At 38.1% G+C, this 23,973-nt stretch overlaps 1 protein-coding gene across 2 annotated transcripts in view; it reads left to right on the forward strand.

Moving 5' to 3' along the window:
- Positions 1-23,973, forward strand: part of chm (CHM Rab escort protein) — a 120,619-nt gene that overhangs the window by 38,299 nt on the left and 58,347 nt on the right. For both annotated transcript variants that reach the window (XM_073934404.1, NM_203461.1), the window contains 2 exon segments: positions 2,415-2,637; positions 17,838-17,915. In XM_073934404.1, coding sequence (XP_073790505.1) covers positions 2,415-2,637; positions 17,838-17,915 — 301 coding nt within the window.

The following is a 23,973-nucleotide window of genomic DNA, read 5'->3' on the forward strand; positions in this document are numbered from 1 at the left end:
TAAGTAACATTCTAAGTCGATCTCTCTCTTTTCTATTTTGTAGTGCTGTATTTATGCCATAGTAATCTGCTAGTGTCTGCTTTGCTTTGGCTTTTTGGGTTTAATTATTGTGATCTCCAGATTGCAACAGAGAAATACTCAGCCTTATAATCTAAAATGTAAGCAAAATTACCTGTATGGTCATCACTTTAGATAATACAGTCGAGAATCATTCAAATATTAGCTATAAAGTGACGTTGGTAAATGAGCAATGGTTTCTACTGTTCTGACCATCAGCTACAGATGTGAACAAATGGTGGAAGAAAGTAGTTCCTCTTACAAAAGGGTTTTTGAGTCTCTCCGTGTTAGATTTTCTGTTTTATAAACATGATTATGCCATCGAACTGTTGTATAAACGCAACATCACACTTGTAGCAGTGCGATAGGGCTGTATATCATCACTGGTGTGGGGCACTAAAGCCACCTGTCCACTCAACACGATGTTTAGACATGACTGTTGGAATACGCCCCCTTGTGGCAGTCGCACCGATTTTTCAGCTTTGTTGTGCACCATAGGAGAAAAGCTGATTCTTGCAGTGTCCGAAATAAATAAAGGGCAAAAGCATGAGCCTTTATTCATGGTTCATATGGTCATGGAAAAGTCATGGAATTTTGACATGGCATTTTCCAGGCCTAGAAAAGTTTTGGAAAAGCAGAAAAACCCACAACGTTTTGGAAAAGTCATGGAAATTAGTTTGACAACTATCTGTATACTTAAATTAGGGCTGCACGATATCGGAAAAATCTGACTTTTCGATATTTTGTATTTCTGTGATATATATTGCGATGTGAATACAATTTCACCAAATGATTTAACAGGTTTATTAGGATTGATTGGGGGATTTTCTATTGGAGTGAATCTCAAATAATATAGAACAAATAAATTACATGCATAGATAAATCAAATATAGTAAAGATAAAAGGGAATTATAGTTCTCAGGTATTCACTATTCAGGTACAGATATTGAAAAATCAACACTTCAACAATCAATCTTCATTGTATATTATTTCATCTTTATTAAAGTTACTAAATATTTCTTGTGGATGGATGTTGTAAAATTGAAATATTGAAATGTTCACACAGTCACAGGCTTTAAAGGGACAGTTTACCCAAAGATTAAAATGTACTTACTATTTACTCACACTTCACTTGTTTCAATACTATAGTAGTTATTAAATTATATTCTTTTTGTGTTAATTAAAAAAAAAAAAAAAAGCTGAAACGATATGTTGTGCAACCAATGTGTCAATGTGTATGAACTCTGTTTATTCTTTGAGCAATCACCATGGTTGAATCAATGAATTAATGAATACTAGGAACTCAGACTGCCAAGCATTTTGGAGGGAATGTGGAGACTACATTAAAAATATATATATATATATTTTTTTTTTTATGAATAGAAATGCTTTTTTTTTTAGACTTTTTTTCTGATTTGAAAAAAATATATATCTTATATTGCGCGCATGGACCTGCTTGGACAACACTGAAATACCTCACATTCAGTCGGCCAGTTGCATAAAGTATAGTCGCAGGAGTTCAAATATTTCAACATATCTGCAGCTCAAATCTGATCCGAATTTTTTGCATACAGAGATGATCAGAAACAGCTCTCCCGGACTACTCTCCATTGGAAATGAATGACTACCGGTTGGTTGCTTGTCCTTTGATGTGTGCAGTTGAATGGCAGCTTAAAGGGCCGATCACACTGAACACGGTTTATGCGTTGAGAGATGCCTCTTTTGAATGGTTTACTAATGGCCGCGAGCATTTTGCATGCTGCCTAAGCACCCTGCGGTCCTTGCATTTTAACCGCCTGCTGCGCCTTGTGTTTTGGCCCTTGCGCGCCATGCGCTCTCAATTGAAAAAATCTTTGAATGGAAAAAGCATGTTACGTCACTTGCGTCTTTTTCCTTCTCCAATCAAAGGAAAGCAGAGGCGGGGTTTTCATTAAGGGTGCCTGCAGTGTTTGTGTTGTCAAGACAATGATGGAGACTTTTGAAGACGGAGAAGAGACTTGTGGTTGCTGTTTTGGGTTATCCAGAGCTGTGACTTTACAAATCATGAATCTCACAATATTATAAATTATTGAAATTATATTAATATCAACAGTGACACTCCCGAACAACACCCAACTGATATAGTTGTTGCCTAGCATCATAAAAAAGCGCACCACGCTTCTTTTGTTCTTGTCTACAATTCATGAGTCAATTCATGCGTCCTACCAGTGCGGATATACAGCCATATCGCACTGCTACTCCTGTGATTTTGCTCTTGTATTTCATTCTATCTTTTGCAGTAATACGTCTATTAGTAGATCTTATCAGGTTGTCTTCATTTTTATCTTTGCAATAATAGTTTCAAAATTGTTTTTTAGATTACTCAGAGAAACCGTTTAGTGAGTTCCTGAAGAATAAGAAGCTCACTGAGAACCTTCAAGATTTTGTCCTGCTCTCAATCGCTATGGTGACGCAACAGACCCTCACGGAGGAAGGACTAAAGGCCACACAGCACTTCCTGCGATGCCTGGGTCGCTACGGCAACACTCCCTTCCTGTTCCCCCTCTATGGCCTTGGAGAAATCCCACAGTGCTTTTGCAGGTAAACTTTACATGATTCTGTTAAAGAATTGTTAGAAGACCTTTTTTTAAGGTGGCTTCACATATGGGTTATTTTAAAGAGCCCCTATTAGGGTTTTTTGAAAATGACCTTCCATGTAGTGTGTAACAGTTTTAAGTGAAGTGAAATATCCAGCTAAGGCTTAAATCTGAAAGTGCAAAGTGTTTAAAACTATTGATTGATCTATAAGAGTGGACTCGGAAGTGCTTCAAATTACTTCATATCGAGTCTTTAGGCGTTTCGACGTGATGTTGATGCGAAACTTAAGCCCCGTCCAATTTTTGCGCACTCACAAACACTGAAGCAAAGAAAAAGAGGAAGACAAACACTGTAGCAGATCCCGGTTGAATCAAGTTGTGTAGATGCTGTACTCAGCTGGATATTATTGGAAGTATGAGGGCAAAGTTAGTGTTATTTTCTCTACCCAAAGATGAAACTGTGAAGAGTCAGTGGTTGAGGTTCATTTTTGCAAAAATTCCTCTGCATTATAGCCTCAGCTGTGTTCCCGTAATTTTTGTATTGCATTCAATTATTTCTGTATTTCTATAGCGCTTTTACAATGTAGATTGTGTCAAAGCAGCTTCACATAGAAGATCATACTAAATTGCAATGGGGGATTTGTTGGCCGTTTGTTAAAGGGAAGATCAGAAAAGACTATTGATGTATGGGACTTTGTCAGAGCAGGTCTTTATTTTACGCGATTATAAGGGTCATCCCAACACCCCCACCCCAAGTCATCAGTTCACTCGATCATAAGCATCATGCAAACACCCTCCCCTACCACACCGGTCAGCATTTCACGCGATCATAAGCATCAACTGCCACCCAACCCCAGTCTTAAGGGGTCATAAGGATCATGAAGCGATCTTGAGGATCATACCAAACACCAAACCCCACTGTAAAATATATAGTCACTGGAATGTAAAGTAGTCACTGAAATGGCCCCCGTCCAATTGGAGTTTGAGACCGCTGCTTTAGTCTCTTTATTAATCTGGGGTTGCCACAGCAGAATGAACCACCAACTTATCCAGCATATGTTTTAAGCAGCCGATGCCCTTCCAGGTGCAACCCATCACTTGAAAACATCCATACACACTCATTCACACACATACACACTATGGAAAATTTATCTTATCCAATTTACATATACTGCATATCTTTGGATTTGTGGGGGACACCAGAGCACCCGCAGGAAATCCTTGCGAATACAGGGAGAACAAACAAACTCCACACAGAAATGCCAACTGACCCAGCCGAGGCTAGAGCCAGCGACCTTCTTGCTGTGAGGTGATCGTGCTACCCACTGCGCCACCGTAATGCCCAGTTTAATACATTACCTCCTAATTATAAAGTTATATAACGTAAGTTGCTATGTTTTCTTTTATGATGTGGATTATATCTGATGCAAACAACTTGGATTTTTATTTTCATCTTTATTTTGGGAGCTGCACATTGATGGATTTGCTCTTCAGTGTTTGGACTTTCAGCAGTGAAAATTAAACCACACTGTCTAACTTGTAATTGAAGTTTAAAAAACATTATATCCCCTTTTAATTTAAAATTTTGGGATCTTTACAACTCCGCTTTAGCTCACACGCTCTCAGCTGTTAGGGGGAAGGGTAGAAAGCAGGCCGTTAGAAGGAGGGTCAGAGCTCTGCAGGACTGTGAGTGTTTGCTTTTAGCACTTTGAGTCTGCTGGGAGCTGTGCTGTGAAACGGTGGCACTTAGAGACGAGCGGTCTTCAGCCGCGTGCCGCTGAGAGGAATCATCATCACAGAAACCATGAGCTGGCGTCAGGCCAGGTTACAGAGAACATCTCCCCAAAGACAAGTCGAGCAGTCGAGTGTTTATCTAAAACTCACATATGACTCCAATCTCTTGTTTCAGATTCACTATAAGAAATAAATCTGTTTACTAACACGTTACTTCAGTGCGGTTGTACAGCTGATATGCATAAAATAGGCCAGTTCTAATTGAGATGGCAGACCAATTGTTAAAACTTGCAATGTAAATATGTCAGATAGACATCGATATTTAATCTTTAGTAGATTTGATTGTAGCATCTGAAGTTTCTGATTTGGCTGTTATGTAATCATGTTCTGCGATGCGATTTTATCTTAACTCCACGTAAAGGCAACTTAACCCTCCACCTTACAATTAAAGCCTGACGTCTCTCGACTGAGAGATCTGTGAATTTTAATGCGCCTCCTCGTCTGTGAGGCAGATTAATTAGCATTTTTGATTTCCATAGTTTTCCACTAATCACCCTTGCTGACATTCAGATAAGCACGCTAGCGCACTGAGGCATGAACCCACCTGCAAGCTGTCCATCATATATGGGGGGGGAGCGAAAAACAGTTGTTGTCAGTGACTTTTTTTTCTTCATGTCTTGATTTTAGTTTGACTTCTTTCTTTTTAATTGTCAAATGTAATTTACACAATGGATCAGGTAAAATGCACACTGAAATATAAATGGAAAGGCAATTTTAGTTAAACAAATAAAAATAAAGAAATATTTTTTACTAACACTAGCTGCACAGTAAATAATATAGACCCGGGGTCCTAGTCGATCTTAAAGGGAGGGTATCAATCTGTGCTATTTACAGTGTTACTCATGCAAATCTAAAATAGCCCTATATATTTCAGGAGACCGCAAATTATGTAGCCAGAGCGATGTATGGTTGCATTTCATCTTTAATACAAACGATACGGGGCGGTGTGACGCCTTTTCTTTTTCTCGCTTACCTGCTGATCACTTACCTCCGTATGGACTGCTTTTCCACTGTTACCAGTTTGTCCAGTAGCTCGTCATGTACATCAACAAACTTGAGACGCAGAGCAGAGTTGATCACGACAATGGAGTTTAAGTCCAGTAAAGAACTGTTCCATAAAGCAGGTAACACAAAAACAAAAGCTAAAAAATAAAATAAACATAAATAACAGGGTGAGAATGTGGTAAAATCATTTACATTTACATTTAGTCATTTAGCTGACGATTTTTATCCAAAGCGACTTACAAATGAGGACAAGAAAGCAATTTACACAACTATAAAAGCAACAATAAATAAGTGCTATAGGCAAGTTTCAGGTTTGCAAAGAAAGTGTAAGAAGCAAAACAGTAGTATTATTTTATTATTATTATTATTGTAGTTAGTGGAGGGGTCAGAGAGGGAATTGCAGATTAGTAAGGAAAGTGGAGACTAAATAGTTGAGTTTTAAGTCGTTTTTTTTTTTTGAAGACTCAGTGAGTGACTCTGCCATTCTGATGCAGTTAGGGAGTTCATTCCACCAACTGGGCAGATTGAGCGCGAGAGTTCGGGAAAGTGATTTCTTCCCTCTTTGGGATGGAACCACGCGAGGAAAATCAGGCGAGGGCTTTTTTTTTTCTGGATTGCTTTTTAAAACACTGCCGTTTGGTTTGGGGAAGGGGGTGGGTGAATAAATCTGTGCTTTTTAAAACACTATTGGTTGGGGTTAGGGAAGCGGGAGGGTGGGTCAGTCGATTAGTCAGTTAGTCCGTCATTCAGTCAGTCGACAGTCAGTCAGCAATGACGTCTGGTGGATTTACGCAAGAACAGCAGACATGAATAGCACTCGTGAGAGAAATTTGAAATCTTAAAAAGCATACACAGCGACCTCTGGTGGATTCGCATGACAAAACTGCAAGAAAAGTATTTATGTATTTTGCTCTCTCCAGAAATGTATATAGGGGTACATAATCAAAGTTAGCCAGGGTTTTGCAAATTATAGACCAGCTGCTAAGATATATTTGCACCTAAGGCAGAGATTTTCTTTGTCATACATTATATCATATATCTGACTTGGTACTAGTTTTAGATTTGTTTGTTTTTACGGACATTAGTTTATGTCATTAAAGGAGGAATTCCTTATATTGCCACTTCTCATGGTAGAGCATGCCCCATCATCAGCTTCACCCAGGATAAAGCAGCTTTCACACTGGTTGCGGAAAGTGTTGTGCTATGAAACCCATTCTTTTCAATGGCTTGCACCGCTCAAGGGTGCTTTGTTGCAGCACTGACCAAAGTGCACAAGCAGCAAAGTGCGCCATTGATACAATCTCTTTCCTTGTCTTTGTCTAGGCAGAAGCTTAGTTTTTAGCACTACAAAGTTTTGAATCTGGAAGCCATAGAATATTACCTCTTGCACTGGACCACACAGAACAAAATTGTAGGCATCTAAACTTATAGACATTTAACTTCTCTTTTGGAAATCACTTGGGACCTCATGTACCAATGCTGCGTATGCACAAAAACTTTACGTACGGCAGGTTTCACGCTCAGAATCGCTCACGTTTGGATTTACTAACGATGAAATGAACGTGAGAATGTGCGCTGTTCCATGCCAACTTCTTGCCTGGCGTACGTACATTTCTTGTGTGTGTTTGTTTATTTCCACTGGTGACTCCTAGAGGCAATTGTGTTAAATTGCAAAGTATTTTTGAGCCGTGCAATGGCAACTGACAGCTGTATGGGACGAGATCATCCACATGTCTAGCAGGCATATAAGGTTTCCATAGCATACAGTTGACCAGCCAAACATTAAAGCGCAACTTGCAGGGATTGCAGGTTTTCCCAACGTAATCAGAGGGATCAACTGCACGCACATTGCTATAAAGGCGCAAACTGGAGATGAATTTGCATATGTGAATCAGAAACATTTCCATTCAATAAATGTGCAAATAATATGTGATGCTCAAATGCGCTTAACATAATACACACACTTATTAATGATTCCTATTTGTCTTCCTCGTGATGGAAAAGTAGACAATATCTGATATGTAGTGGGGGGAAAAGAATGAGTTCATCTGATGCTGGATTTGAACCGCTTTCTTGAATGACAGTGTCAAAACATGTTGCCATGTGTGTTACGCGCTACGCTACTCACACTACTGCTTTCCTACCTCTTTAGCTTTTTTGTCTCTGCCGATGGCGGAAATCGCTCAACTAGCTCATTCCAATGACAAAATTGCAAATAACACCGTTTTTCTCTGGTCTACCACCAATAGGAGCACCTCCAATTCACATTCTGTTCAAAGTTTCTCTTTTTGCTTGCTATTGCCGTTGCTTTTTCGAATGGTTTTTCCAAAGTATAGTAATTAGCATATTCATACAGGGGAGGACGCAGGTAGGGGTTTTGCGCTCGTGCATGTGCGCTCAGTTTCACGTTAATTCGGATGTACAAAGAGAATATGTGTGGGATTATGTGTACGCAGTGTTTCATACATCTGAATTTTTCACTGCGTACGCACATTTACAGCTTTGTGCTTACGCAATGTTTTAGTATGATTTCAACGCAAGTCTTCGTACATGAGGCCCTTGGAGTTTCAACGAGATAGTTGTATATTTTTGGCTGCATGCTTGGTCATTTCGTCTTATCCAATATCCATTGGGAGGGTGCTATCGCAAATGGACCTGTCAGACGAACACCGCTTACTTTAACAATAATTTTGCTGAATAACTGTGCTTATCACTAGGTGACAAGCTGTTATAATACGCTGAAAGCATTATGTAAATATTATATGTAATATGTTATCAAAATCACTTATCTCTTGACAACAACAAACTCTGTACTGCATCGGATGTCATTCCCTCACCGCTCCTGTTTTTTCTGCAATCTTGCTTCGTGCGCATCCTGAATGTTTACAAATCGGTAATTCGTCTGTTACATGGAAATCACCAAAATGAGGTGTTTCTATCACCCAATACAATTGCCTCCCTATCCCAAAAATGCTTGAACTGAAACAAACACCGTATGTATGACATCCACTGAGTCTCTCACAATATCCCTAACCTAATTTGAGTAGTATATAGAAAGACAGTCAAACACATTTGGAACAATATAGGGACAGGTGAATAATTATGAAATTAGCATTTTGTGAGCAGGCTGTTTTTTAATGTCATGGTGAAACTGAAGGAGTGGCAGATATTTTCTTTCATATTGAGAAGTACATCTGTTTGTAACCTTATTGAAAATACAAATGTAGTATACAAACTTGATTCTGTGCATCGGCTGTTGATTAGATATTTTAAATAGGGTTGTTGGACTTATAATGAATGCAGATGCATGAAAGCTTGCAAGGACAGATGTATGTTGGAAATTCACGAAATGTTGCTTTGATGCTGACTTTAAAGTATACACCATGTGCCATTTGCCAGCTTGAATTATATTGTAACAGAATGTCAAAATAGACTAGCAAGCACACTGCCGTAAAGGAATGAATTAAAGCACTACAAAGAGAGATGACAGAAGGCAAGAGAGAGCAGAGCAAGCGAGAAAAGGAAAAGATGGACCACAGAGGGGACAAAAGCGAGGGATTGAGAGACAAAAGTCAGAAGGGGAGAGCAAGCAAGGGAGGCGGCTTCATTCATCACACTGATACCTGCTTGCAGGTGATAGATGGATAGATGGAGGTGCAAACTCAATAATGCTCACTCTCTCAGTTATTCACAGATCAGCGAGCAGCTCCGCTAATATAGTGATGAAATGCTTTACCGTCCCCACTCGCATTATCCCTCAAGTTTTGACAGCAGAGACTTTTTAATTTCTAAATAACCTTTGGCACTCTGACTGCCATCTTCCGTCTTCTGTGCCTCATTCCAGTTCCTCCGTCTCACTTGCCGGGATGTTTTTTGGAGCCGGCGTGATCCATTCAGCCCAGTAAACACATTTGGCCGTGACAGGTTATGATTTGCACCTGCGATCGCGGCGCTCCAATCAGACAACAGTCAAACAGAAACAGATTGAGAGGACGGGGAAATGCATTAATTAGACGCGATGATTGTCTTCGCGGCATTCCCTCACACATCGCATTTCCTCTCTGTCATTGGTTTCCCTCCCCCTTTGCCGCGCGTTCTCGGGGAGCAATAAACATTTAATTTATTCAGATCCAAACAGGATTTAATTTTCGCAGAGAAAGGCCTGCCAGCCAGCATGGCGCTTTGTTTTCTTTTAATTATTGGCCAACCATTAGCCCCCCACTCGGCTTCCAGCACCCTAGATTACAAGCGAATTTGCCGGCAATGAACCTGACAGGTAAGTGGTCTTTGCTGCGTCTGGTAATTTTGTTTGTTTAGCATCTCCTGCACAGTAAGGGGATTTATTGTCGGTGCACAGAACTCTAATAAAACCTTCTCTCTTTTTTTGGAGGAGAGGGGGGCTCCCAGGAGCATTCAGAAATGTTTTTCCCCCAAACCTGGTTTGGTTTTTGAGGAGGAGGAGCGTGTCCAAATCTGCCATAAGGATTTTTGTTGTTGTTGTTGTTTTGTTGTATTGCTTTAATCAACTGAGTCAATCTATTCTTCCCTGTGTTTAATAGACTGAGATCTAACTGGTCACTAGGGATGCATTCCAGATCTTTTAGATTAATGGCTTCAATTCCGGGCCATTATTGACTATCTGTTGGGAAATTGTACAGATTGTTTTGCTCTTTTGTTTAAAGAAGGTTAGTGTTACATTTTGGGTTTTAATCAAACGGGACGAAAAAGTAAAGTTGTATATAAATAAGTGCTGGGCAAAGATTAATCGTGATTAATCGAATCCAAAATAAAATTTTTGACAATATGTGTGTGTTCTACATATTTATTATGTATATGTGATAAACATGCACAGAAACAAAACTGCACAAAACAACTTTGTTCCATAGACATTTTAAATGCACATATAACTTGTATCATATATGCATGCATGTGTATATTTATATATGTACACACACTTAAACTATGTCAAAACTATTTTGGATGCAATTATTTTTTGCCCAGCACCAATATAAGCATATATCTCTGTGTTTTATTTTCTTATTCATTACTTTTTTGGCCAATGGTTGAATCTAGGATCCTGGAGGAAAAATGCGGTTTTCGTCCAGGCCGTAGTACACTGGATTAGCTCTGTGCCCAACTAGTCCACATGTGTTTTGTGGACTAGGAGAAGGCATTCGATTGTGTCCCTCGTGGCATTCTGTGGAAGGTGCTCTGGGGATATGGATTCAGAGGCGCTCTGTTAAGGGCTGTCTTGTCCCTGTATGAACAGAGTAGGAGTCTGGTTCACATTGTCGGCAATAAGTCAGACTTGTTTCCAGTGCATGTGTAATACCGGCAGGGCTGTTCCCTTTTGTCACCAATTCTGTTAATAATTTTTATAGACAGAATTTCAAAGCGCAGCCTTGGGCTCGAGGGGGTCCGGTTTGGGGACCACAGGAAATCATCTCTGTCATTCGCAGACGATGTTGTTTCATTGGCTTCATCGAACATGGACCTTCAGCATGCACTAGGGCAGTTTGCTGTCGAGTGTGACGCGGCTGGGATGAGAATCACCACCTCAAAGTCCCAGGCCATGGTGCTCTACCGGAAAAGTGGTTTGCCATCTCCAGGTTGGAGGAAAGTCCTTACCCCAGGTGGAGGAGTTCAAGTATCTTGGCGCTTTGTTTACGAGTGAAGGAAGGATGGAACGTGAGATTGACAGGCGGATTGGTGCAGCGGCAGCAGTAATGCGGTCAATGTACTGGTCCATTGTGTTAAAGAAGGAGTTGAGCCGAAAGGCAAAGCTCTCGATTTACCGGTCAATCAGGGTTCCTACACTCACCTATAGTCATGCGCTTTGGGTCATGACCAATAGGACAAGATCTCAGATACAAGCAGCCGAAATGAGTTTTCTTCACTGAATGGCAGGGCGCACCCTTATTTATAGGGTGAGGAGCTCTGTTACCAGGAAGGAGCTCGGACTAGAGCTGCTGCTCCTCCACATTGAGAGAAGTCAGCTGTGGTGTCTCGGGCATCTGTTTCGGATGTCTCCTGGACACTTACCTAGGGAGGTGTTCCCGGCATGTTCCTCCTGGAGGAGGCCTCGGGGAAGACCCAGGACACGCTGGAGGGATTATGTCTCTTGGCTGGCCTGGGAACGCCTCAGGACCCCCCCCCCGGAGGAGCTAGAGGAAGTGTCTGGGGAGAGAGAAGTTCTCTTTTAAGTTCTCTTTTTTCTCTTTTAAGACTGCTGCTCCTGTAACCCAGCCCCTGAAAAGCAGTAGAAAATGAACGAATAAATGTATGAACTTTTGTGTATGCTTATTTGTCATTATGGAGTATCTAATTGTTTAGACTGTTTAAACCAGGGGTCACCAATCTCTGTCCTGGAGGGCCGGTGTCCCTCCAGTGTTTACCTCCAACTTGCCTTAACACACCTGCCTGGGTGTTTCAAGTATACCTAGTAAGACCTTGATTAACTTGTTCAGGTGTGTTTGATTAGGGTTGGAGCTAAAATCAGCAGGACACTGGCCCTCCAGGAACAAGTTTGGTGACCCCTGGTTTAAACTGTCTATTATCAATGTATGTAGTGAATTAAAGTTGCTTTATGTCTGTTTTTGACTCTTCTAAAATCTGAAAATACCATAATATGTTTGCAGATATTTAAGAAACATTCCAAGTGAACATTCTTACAAGAGAGTAGGTAGGAGAAGCTGCGCAAATCTTTTCTTCATTTAATAAATGACTTGCGCCTCAGAAGAAGATACCGACACGCAATGAACGCATTGTGGTGTTTAAAGTTGTGAAACGCAGAGCACAAATGCTCTTGACAGTTCTGGAGGTCATTAATAATATAATAACACTAAAATGAAATGATTAAGGCATTTTAGAATGACCAAAAAAACATTTCTGATGTTTTACAATGTGCTCAGCCTGCTAGTTTGTCCGTACACACACATTTTTATTATCACATGATCTCTAATAACAAACTCACATGACTTTTTTAATGCGCATACTGGTATTTATTCAGTAAAAGTATTTCCATTGTTGATCATGCTCATCTTTTCCTAACGAATAAAAATTTTGTCCTACTAAGTAATGCACATACATTTTTTATGTTGCATTTTCAAAAATCATGCGCATCTTGGAGTTTCCATTAACCAATATATATATAATATTTTTATTATTTTTTATGCGTTTGTCAAAAATGTGCAGAAAAATAGGTGAATGGAAACATAGCTACTGAATATGTGAGAAAATGGAAAGGAATTGTGGTGTTATTGCACAATGCATTCTTGATATTTAGAACAAGGGACCCTGATTCCCATTGATCTCTATTGATTTATTGTGTCATATATACATTCATCAGCAATGAACAGTAAGCGCTTGTGCTAAAAACAAAGAAGAAAATCATATATGGAAATCTTTTTTTGCGGCAACTCTTGATGCCCTGTTAGTTATCGAGACAACGTTATTGTTAGTTACTCATTCATTAGGTGGATCCGTACCCTCTGTATCTGTGCTCAGAATGTTATGGAATGCAAAACCGCTTCACAGACACACACACAAAAAAAAAGAAAAACGTTTATAAATGTACGATGCGATCCTGGAACATCATTTTTGTTTGAAAATCCAATCCATGCCCATTCCCTACCCATAAATCCAACCATAAGTGTAAATCATTCCCAAAATCAGATGGGAATAATAGTTGGGTAACAATCATTTAGAAGTGCATAACCCTAACCGTAAGCCTAAACTTAATATAAATGGTAAACATATACCTTAATTCTAATTGGCTGATAGGAATGTTGCTCCATGATTAACATAAGTGTTTATACAGGAACATGTCCTACTTAGTGAAATCAGGTTGGCATGTTTGTGAATTGTTTTTCGAAAGATATTACTATAAAATTGTTTGCGTTTTCTGTTGTGATTTGCTTTGATTTTCATTGTGTGCTCTTTGGTCCACAACTCTGGCTTGGACTTGACGTGATGTAGATTACTGAGCTCCCAAGCTATAGTATATTTTTCCAACACATTTAACACATTTTCACATTCAACACATTTGCCTTACTTCCAAATAGTTTAAGAATGACCTTTTTTATTTTTTAACTTACCTTAACATCTCTTTACAGATCGATATCAATAACACAAAGTAGAGCGTTTTAACTTGCAAAGCGAAATTCGTTATGGATTGCAGCCTATAGCTATCTTAACCTGTTATCTCTAAAAAAAAACGCTCGGGTATCACACCGTTGTGTTTCCCGCAGCATGAAAAAAAGCCTCCGTCCTTACAAGTCTCCGTTCAATTTATTTGAAGCTTTACCATGATGTTGCCATTAGAGCCCGAAGCTTGTTTGTGCTTCTTGTTACATTACTTTTTAATTACAGAAATAACTAGTTGGAGGCAGTTGTTTTGTGTGGATGTCGGCGGGGTAAAAGGAGGGGGGGCTGTAGTGTTAGGTGACGAGAAAGAGGGAGTTGTCGAAGATTTATTTTGGATGTGACCTTCTCCACACTCGCTGCAGCTGTAATCAGTGGAATTAATAGCATAATCAAATTATACACAAACTCATAAATCATCGGTGAGCGCGCTGTCATGGCGTCGGGCTATTAATGGCCTCCATTGTTTTGCTACCGTATTAAAAAATCACGTCCCCTGATTCCCGTCTTGATAGGAACTGAAATGCCATTTAGAGGCTATAAAGAGCAGGGGCTTGTGGGGGTACTGGATTTTCACAACTGTTAATTTAGCCGTGATGGCGAGTGATGTCGCCAGGGCGAGTGCTGGGGCCTGGAGAGGGAAAGGCAGTGCCCACGCACTCTGCCCGACTGCATCATTGCGGCCGACAGCGGGCAGTTAATTAGAGTAATATCAGCTTAAACGTCTGTCAGTTAGGGTTAATGACATCAAAGGGCTTCCCCGCTGCCTCTATGGGCTTCTGTGGAGGACAGGAGATGGGCCCAGATGATTGCTGGCATATTTAGACTTTCTTTTTTTTTTTCATCTTTGCACTTTATTAAGATGCCATGTCTCTATATTAATCTGGGCAGACAAGGCCAGAAGTTTTTTTTTTCCATCTCGTAAGCTTGGAGTGAGCAGAAAAAGAGTCTCTTTCCATCTCACCATCTGTCTTTAGACATTTTAATGTGGTCCCCGTACCTAACCTCTGGCCTTCTTGTGTGGTATATGAGTTGGTGGCTAATGGGGCTGATTGTATGAACAAATAAAAAAATATGTTTATAAAGGTTATCTATACTCCCCTAAGAAACATATACGAAATTAATATGTTCATTAAGGAATAGTTCACCCAAAAGTGATAATTTCGTCACCTCTTACTTGCTCTTTACTTGATTTAAACTCTTGTGTGTTTTTTCTGTTGAACAAAAGAAGATATTTTGAAGGAAATCGGTAACCTTTGACTTTCAAATTATTTGATTTTCCTACCATGGAAGTCAATGGTTACAGGTTTTCAGCATTTTGACAATCGCAAAAAATATTAAATATAAACATGATAAACAAAAAACATTAAATAGCCCATATTATACATGAAATAGGGTCATATTTTGGTTGTAAGGGTCTCCAACAACAGTTTAATATGCATGCAAGGTCAAAAAACACTTTCATGGTCTTATAATCTGCATTTATTTACTCATATTATACTCCCATATGAATCGTCCAGTGATTCATTTGTTCCCAAACCCCTCCTTAGCGCGAAGCTAATCTGCGCTGATTGGACAGATGACAGTCTGTTGCGATTGGTCGACACTGACGGCCTTCAGCGATTGACAGAGTGAAATGCCCAGCAGCTAATCAACATTAGAAAAGTAATCACAGTTCATGCACGCTCGATAGTGTAAGGTGTGGATTTTAGCTGCCAGTGGGTGAATGTAAATACAGACGATGGACTTGAAAATACAGACGACTATTTTATTGAGCAAAAACTTCAAGAACTGGCGAGGAGTATTCTTTGTAGCTTGTAGTTTCCAGTAGTTTCCAACTGCTCAAGGGTTATAATGTTGAGATTTCATCTTTGGGTAGAGACTCAATAATATCCATCTGTAGTGTGACTTCAATCGGCCGGCATGTTTGTGTGTGTGTGTGTGGTTTTCTGTGTTAGAGGGCGGGGCCGCAGGTTTCAAATTTCCCGGGTTTGCGCATGCACATGAATAACTTGGTTTCGTTATCACGTCATGGCGAAACACCTAATGACTCGTTATCAAGATGACTCGTTTGAAGCACTATGAATCGACTCTTTCATAGATGAATCAACAGTTTTAAACACTGTACACTTACAGATTTAAGCCTTAGCTGGATACTTCACTTCACTTAGAGCTTTTTTACACACTACATGGAAGGGCATTTTCAAAAACCCATAATATCGGCTCTTTAACATGCAAATTTTTGCTTTAATAAATGTGCTACACTGTAAAACCCAAAAAGTAAGGTAACTCAAACCATTTGAGGAAACGGATTGCAACAAACCATTTAAGTTCAAAAACTAATCTAAATGAATACTGTGAACTTAATCCATTTGAGTAAATGAAGCTATATGAGCACAGTAAAACCCAATAAATGAAGAGAACTCAAACCAACTGAGTACTGTAAAACCCAATAAGGTAAGGCAGCTCAAACCGTTTGAGGAAACCGATTGCTACAAATTGTTTGAGTTAAACTAATCTATATGTGTATTGTGAACTTACTACATTTAAGTTGAAGTAATAAGGTATTTAATTAACTCATTACCTTCCACTCTGTTTAAAATTCTTTTCAAATGAGTAGTCAATTTTGAGTTAACTACACTAAACATTTCATTTGATAAAATTCACTGTTGGGCTTTGCAGTGTACAAAAGACCACAATTAATTAACATGTTAACACATTAATACAATACAACACAACACTATAACACTTTGCAATAGGTATCCAGGTATCCATTAAACATGAAATAACAAATTAAGTCATTCTAATTTTTATTCCTCTGTAAATTAAATAAGAAAATGCATATTTAATGCTTTACAATAAGGTTCCATTAATACACGCTAATTATGTCTTTACTACGAGTGCTGATAATACATTTTCATATTAGTATGGACACACTTAACTTGGACAGTCATACCACATGACAAAAAATTTAAGTAATAGTCTGTTAACATCATCTAAAGCTATCGGATGATGTAATAATATCTTGTCAGAGGAACAACATAAATGTATGTCTTTTTGGCCAGAGGAGAAATAGTCGGGCCAGACTAAGCCTGGTTTCTCTCAAGGTTTTTTTTCCCTTCCCTTTTGTCAATTGGTGAAGTTTGTTCCTCGCCACTGGCCTTCTTGGTTTGGGACTTGTAAAGCTATGCATAGATGGATTTGCCCTTCTGTGTTTGGACTTTCAGCAGTGAAAATTAAACCACACTGAACTGAACTGAACTTTAAATCTTAAACTGGACTGACATAGTTTCAATTTACTAGAACTTCTGTCGAGCTGCTTTGACACAATTTACATTTTAAAAGCACTATAAAAAATAAAGATGAATGGAATTGAATTAACAAATACCCATTTTTATTAGTAGATGGCATCATGGACAGCTTAAACTGCATGTCTCGTCATATGTTACATCAATATGTAAAAATATGAAGAGAACCAGACCAAAAAAAGTTGAACTTTTGTCTATAATTTTTTTTAAACCACGCTGCAACTATTTATTTATGTTAAAACGGCTCAGCTGGATTGCTGTCGAAATTAGTTTATATTTCTATATTTGTTTTACTTTTAAAAATGGTTCAACTCTGTTTAATCTCACAGCAAACATTGAGAGTTCATTAATAAATAACATTTTAAAAGGGAAAAAATGGTGTAGTATCATTTTAATATTATTCCCCCAAGCGCTTTGAATGTCCAGAAAGGCGCTATATAAATGTAAGGAATTGTTATTATCATGATATTTAATTTAGGTGTATCGAAGTCAAAATTTTGGTGTCGTGACAACACTATTATATTATATCTAATGTTATATTACATTAACAACATTAACATTAAAAAACGAAAACTTCTAGTTTAGTGTAATTTATAGCGTTGGCTGTTGTATGCCAATCTGTGCTCATCTCTTTCTAATTAAGTTTGCTTTTGGGCTTACATTTTAAAACAGTTTGTCCTTGTGTTTTTAATTCGATCGCTCTGCTTTACTTTATCACCACAGAATCCCAAGACTACATGACAAAAAGGCTTACTTGTGAAGTTAACACATTGTAAGATCTTGGTGACATTTTTGCCTTGTCAAATGAATTGGATATTGTCCTTTTCGTGCCGACAAGGTGTGATCAGCCCTCTTAATGTCAAGCCATCAGATAAAATTATGGGTGTTTAGCGGTCTTGGATGTTATATAAATGCAAGTGTGTCTAAGGTGTTGCTTTTTTTTCTCTTTCTGCAGAATGTGTGCCGTATTTGGAGGAATTTATTGTCTGCGACACTCTGTGCAATGCCTTGTTGTGGATAAGGAGTCCAACAAGTAAGTAGTGAATGTAGTTGAATTTCTGGTAGTGTTAGCCCCTGTAGTGTTATAATGTAAAAGTCCAAGTGTACATTATACTGTTTTTATGCTGATGTGGGTTCAATTAAATGCTTAAGCACTCATTTTAGTAAGGCAGCAGAAAAGAGTTTGTTGACATTTTATTATTATGATACATCATTAGGGGGTCAAGCGCGAAGCGCTGAAACCCTATTGTTTTTGTTAAGATTTTTATTATTATTATTAGGGGGTCAAGCGCGTAGCGCTGAAACCCTATTGTATTTGTTAAAGTTTTTATTATTATTATTATTATTCTGCCGAAATCACTATTGCCCAGACCAAACCGTAAGTCCGAGAGAGCTGAAACTTGGCCAGATTGTAGTACTCCGGTACACTACATCCTCACCAAAGATCAGCCAAATCGGACCATAGGTGGCGCTATGGCGCCAAAAACCAATATTTTGGACATTTTTGGCCGCTATTCGTTCACCGTTTGTCGTAGACTCAAAAACTTTACATTTTTTCAATCCTTGGGTTAGCCCGAACAAAAGTGTATAGCAGAAATTTTTGCTCTACGACGCACCGTTTTCCCGCTACATCGCCATTTGTCCGAAACCTACTTTTACGAACTAGTCCTAGGTTTTTCACTCAATCTCAACCAAACCAGCTCTCAAATGTTCTCTGGACACTGAATATCAATAATTATCAAAAAAAAGTTGAAATTTTTATTCTCGCGCGAAAGAGTACACAAAAATGTTCGATGCTAATTGAAGCTAAATGCTAATTGCAGCTATAACTTTTGAATGGAATAAGATATCATCACCAAACTTGTAACACATATGTATAACGTCAACTTGAGGTCACAGTGCAAAACTCGCATACTTTAACCACATGGTGGCGCTATAAAGCTAAAAAAACATAAAAATTGCTTTAACCTTACAGCCATTAGTCCAATCAGCTTGAAATTTGGCATGCAGTGTCTTTGACCAAGTTGTCATAACATACTATAAGGACATTGGCATACCTCAAAAAACATGGCCGCCATTGGCCAATTAAAATTGAGCAGCCATTTAACAGGGTTAACGATGAGTGATCGGAACGAAACTCGCTGGGCATGTTCAACTCATGGTCCTAGAGGTCTGTAAGAATTTTGAAAGAAATCGGCCACTAGGGGGCGATATTACATATTTTTACTGTGTAATAGGTTGTGTATTACACAACCTTTTGCGCAACCACACAAAATACATATCATATGATAGGCCTGCTCATACCGAACAGTTTGACACTAAAATCACTGCTGTCACTTACACCGTTTAATAAATATTCATCAACATATGAAAAACCTACTTTTGCAAACTAGTCCCTGGTTTTTCACTCAATCGCAACGAAACCAGTGTTGTTAGAATCTTTGGACTGTGTAGATCAATAATTATCAAAAAAATGTTGAACTTTTCACTTTGGCTAGCTGTAACAGGCTAATTTACAAAAAAGGCGTGTCCACACGAACCTACATGCCTGTAAACCAATAAGGAAAGCCCAAAACATCACAGAAATTGGTGAGCACATGTGGCATATCAACGAGAAGAAACTTGCAAAATTTTGTGAAGATCAAACCATAGGTGGCGCTATAATAGCAAAAATAGTCTTAAAAACATGCCAAATGGCTTAAAAATAAAGTAAATGTGCTTCATTTAAACACTATTTCACAAATACACTTAATCTACATATCATATGATAGGTCTGCTCATACCGAACAGTTTGACACTAAAACAACTGCTGTCACTCACACCGTTCATCAAAAAACCATCAATATAAACAAAACCTACTTTTGCGAACTAGTCCCTGGTTTTTAACTCAATCGCAACGAAACCAGTGTTGTATGAACCTCTGGACTGAGCAGATCAATAATTATCAAAAAAAAGTTGAACTTTCCATTTTAGATAGCTGTAACAGGCTTATTTACAAAGCGGGCGTGTCTACACGAACCTACATACCTGTGAACCAATAAGGAAAGCCCAAAACATCACAGAAATTGATGAGCACATGTGCCATATCAATGTGAATAAACATGCAAAATTTTGTGGAGATCGGGCAATAGGTGGCGCTATAATAGTAAAAATGGTCCTAAAAACATGCCAAAATGGCTTAAAAATGCAGTAAATGTGCTTAATTTACACACTATTACAAGTTTGATACAAGCTTGTCACTTAAATTATTTACATGTTAAATTTTTTGTCCTTTTTGGATGTTTTAGAGGTCTCAAAACACATATTTTCAATATTTTATCATTTCAGCCACTGTAACAGACTTTTAAAGGTCACCTACCAAATTGAACCACTAGATTTCAGCAAAAGGCAAATTATTTATTATTCATAACATTTGCATACCTTTGTTTTTTGAGTTTAAAGTCAGGGAAATTGCATTTAGGATCATTCTGAATCACATTTTGACATGATGTAAACACTGTTATGCATTAAACATCTTATTTGGTCCCAGTTAACCTCTTCATAATAATTCTAATAGGTAAAACTGCTTCTATAATTAAACACCTTGTTTTAAAACATGTGTAAAGAAAATCACAACTGTGGCAACTAGATGGCAGTAACAGACCACTTATTGTTTATTTTACTGCTCTGTAGCAAAGAATATAATGTAACGTAATGCATTCTGAATCCCAAATTGACATGGCCTGAACACAGTTCATGCATTTAAGATCAAATTTAGTCAAAGCTTGTCACACTTTTTACTCTGTAGATTTTTAATTATTTTAATAAAATACAAATTTTCATTTTATATAGTTAGAACATGCTCAATCATAGAGGGGATATGTTTATGCACACCTAAATGGCTGTAATCACATAAATAAATTGCACCGTGGCCACTAGATAGCAGTAGGAGATCACTAATAGCTTATTCACTGCTCTTTTGTCATTTTTATTAAGTAGAGCTAAAATAGCCATAACTCATGAATGAGCTAAAATATCTTCACCAAACTTGTTACACATATGCAAGAGGTCAGTCTAAGGTCATAGCACGAAACTCGTAGACATTGGCCACATGCTGGTGCTATACATTGTAAAATCACTGTATCTGAGTAACCATTTATCTGATTAACTTAAAATTTGACATGCGGTGTCTTTGTCTAAGGTACCATGACTCGATCTACACATTATATCATAGGGCTGCTTATACTGGTCACTTTGACATAAAAGCGGTTACTCGAAATGTTGTTAAGAAATTTGTCAATATGTAAAAACTGAAGTTGCTTTTCTGGAGTGTTTATTCAAGCATTTGTTAGCTCAATCTATAAACTCTAACACTCTAATAATATATTTCATTGTCGAATAAACTACTTACAGGCGTCATAACAGCTATATGACCTTACCCTGCTAAACTGCTTGACCCCCGTTAATTGCTGCTTGCAGCTATATTTATTATTAGGGGGTCAAGCGCGTAGCGCTGAAACCCTATTGTATTTGTTAGGATTTTTATTATTATTATTATTCTGCCGAAGTCACTATTGCCCAGACCAAACCGTAAGGCCGAGAGAGCTGAAACTTGGCCAGATTGTAGTACCCCGGTACACTACATTCTCACCAAAGATCAGCCAAATCGGACCATAGGTGGCGCTACAGCGCCAAAAACCAACATTTTGGACATTTTTGACCGCTATACATTCACCGTTTGTCGTACACTCAAAAACTTTACATTTTTTCAATCCTTGGGTTAGCCCCAACAAAAGTGCACAGCTGCACTTTTTGCTCTACGACGCACCGTTTTCCCGCTACATCGCGTTTTGTCCGAAACCTACTTTTGCGAACTAGTCCTAGGTTTTTCACTCAATCTAAACTAAACCAGCTCTCAAATGTTCTTTAGACACTGAATATCAATAATTATCAAAAAAAAGTTGACATTTTTATTCTCACTTGAAACAGTACACAACAATGTTCGATGCTAATTGAAGCTAAATGCTAAATGGAGCTATAACTTTTGATCGGAATAAGATATCATCACCAAACTTGGTACACACATGTATAAGCTCAATTTGATGTGACAGTGCGAAAACAGCGGACTTTGGCCACATGGTGGCGCTATAAAGCTTAAAAACCATAAAATGACTCTAACCTTACAACCGTTAGTCCGATCAGCTTGAAATTTGGCATGCAGTGTCTTTGACCAGTTTGCCATAACATATTATAAGGACAAAAGCACATCTCCAAAAACATGGCCGCCATTAGCCAATTAAAATTGTGCAACCATTTAGCAAGGTTAACGATCAGCGATCGGAACGAAACTCCCTGGGCATGTTCGACTCATTGTCCTAGAGGTCTGTAAGAATTTTGAAAGAAATCGGCCACTAGGGGGCGATTTTACGCAATTTTAAGGTGTAATGGGTTGTGTATCACACAACCTTTTGCGTAACCACACAAACTACATATCATATGATAGGCCTGCTCCTACCGAACAGTTTGACACTCAAACCACTGCTGTCACTTACACCGTTCGTTAAATATTCATCAATATAGGAAAAACCTACTTTTGCGAACTAGTCCCTGGTTTTTAATTCAATCGCGACGAAACCAGTGTTGTTGGAATCTCTGGACTGTGTAGATCAATAATTATCAAAAAAAAGTTGAACTTTTCACTTTGGCTAGCTGTAACAGGCTAATTTACAAAAGGGGCGTGTCCACACGAACCTATATGCCTGTAAACCAATAAGGAAAGCCCAAAACATCACAGAAATTGGTGAGCACATGTGGCATATCAACGAGATGAAACTTGCAAAATTTTGTGAAGATCAAACCATAGGTGGCGCTATAATAGCAAAAATAGTCTTTAAATAATGCTAAATCGCTTAAAAAAAGTAAATTTGCTTCATTTACACACTATTTCACAAAAAACACTTAATCTACATATCATATGATAGGTCTGCTCATACTGAACAGTTTGAGACTAAAACCACTGCTGTTACTCAAACTGTTCATTAAAAAACCATCAATATAAACAAAACCTACTTTTGCGAACTAGTCCCTGATTTTTAACTCAATCGCGACGAAACCAGTGTTGTATGATTCCCTGGACTGAGTTGATCAATAATTATCAAAAAAAAGTTGAACTTTCCATTTTAGATAGCTGTAACAGGCTCATTTACAAAAGGGGCGTATCTACACGAACCTACATGCCTGTAAACCAATAAGGAAAACCCAAAACAGCACAGAAATTGGTGAGCAGATGTGGCATATAAATGTGAATAAACATGCAAAATCTTGTGGAGATCGGGCAATAGGTGGCGCTATAATAGTGGAAATGGTTCTAAAAACATGCTAAAATGGCTTAAAAATGAAGTAAATGTGCTTCATTTACACACTTATCACTGAAATGATTTATAAGTTTTTTTTTTTGTCGATCTTGGATATTTAAAGGTCTCAAACACATTTTCAATATTCTATCATTTTAGCCACTATAACACAGACTTTTAACTGTCACCTACCATTTCTAACCACTAGATGTCACCACAAGACCACTTATTTATTGTTCAAAACATTTGCATACCTTTGTTGTTTTACATTTTTTGAGTTTAAAGTCAGGGAAATTGCATTTAGGATCATTCTGAATCACATTTTGACCTGATGTAAACACTGTTATGCATTAAACATCTAATTTGGTCCCAGTTAACCTCTTCATAATAATTCTAATAGGTAAAACTGGTTCTATATATAAACACCTTGTTTTAAAACATGTGTAAAGAAAATCACAACTGTTGCTTCTAGATGGCAGTAACAGACCACTTGATGTTTATTTTACTGCTCTATAGCAAAGAATGTAATGTAATGTTATGTAATGCATTCTGAATCCCAAACTGACATGGCATGAACACAGTTAATGCATTTAAGATCAAATTTAATTAAAGCTTTTTTACACTTTTTACTCTGTAGATTTATAATTATTTTAATAAAATACAATTTTTTTATTTTATATAGTTAGAACATGCTCAATTATAGAAGGGATATGTTTATGCACACCTAAATGGCTGTAATCACATAAATAAATTACACTG

Source organism: Danio rerio, chromosome 21 (genome assembly GCF_049306965.1).
Source record: "Danio rerio strain Tuebingen ecotype United States chromosome 21, GRCz12tu, whole genome shotgun sequence".
In the NCBI taxonomy this organism is placed as follows: Eukaryota; Metazoa; Chordata; class Actinopteri; order Cypriniformes; family Danionidae; genus Danio; species Danio rerio.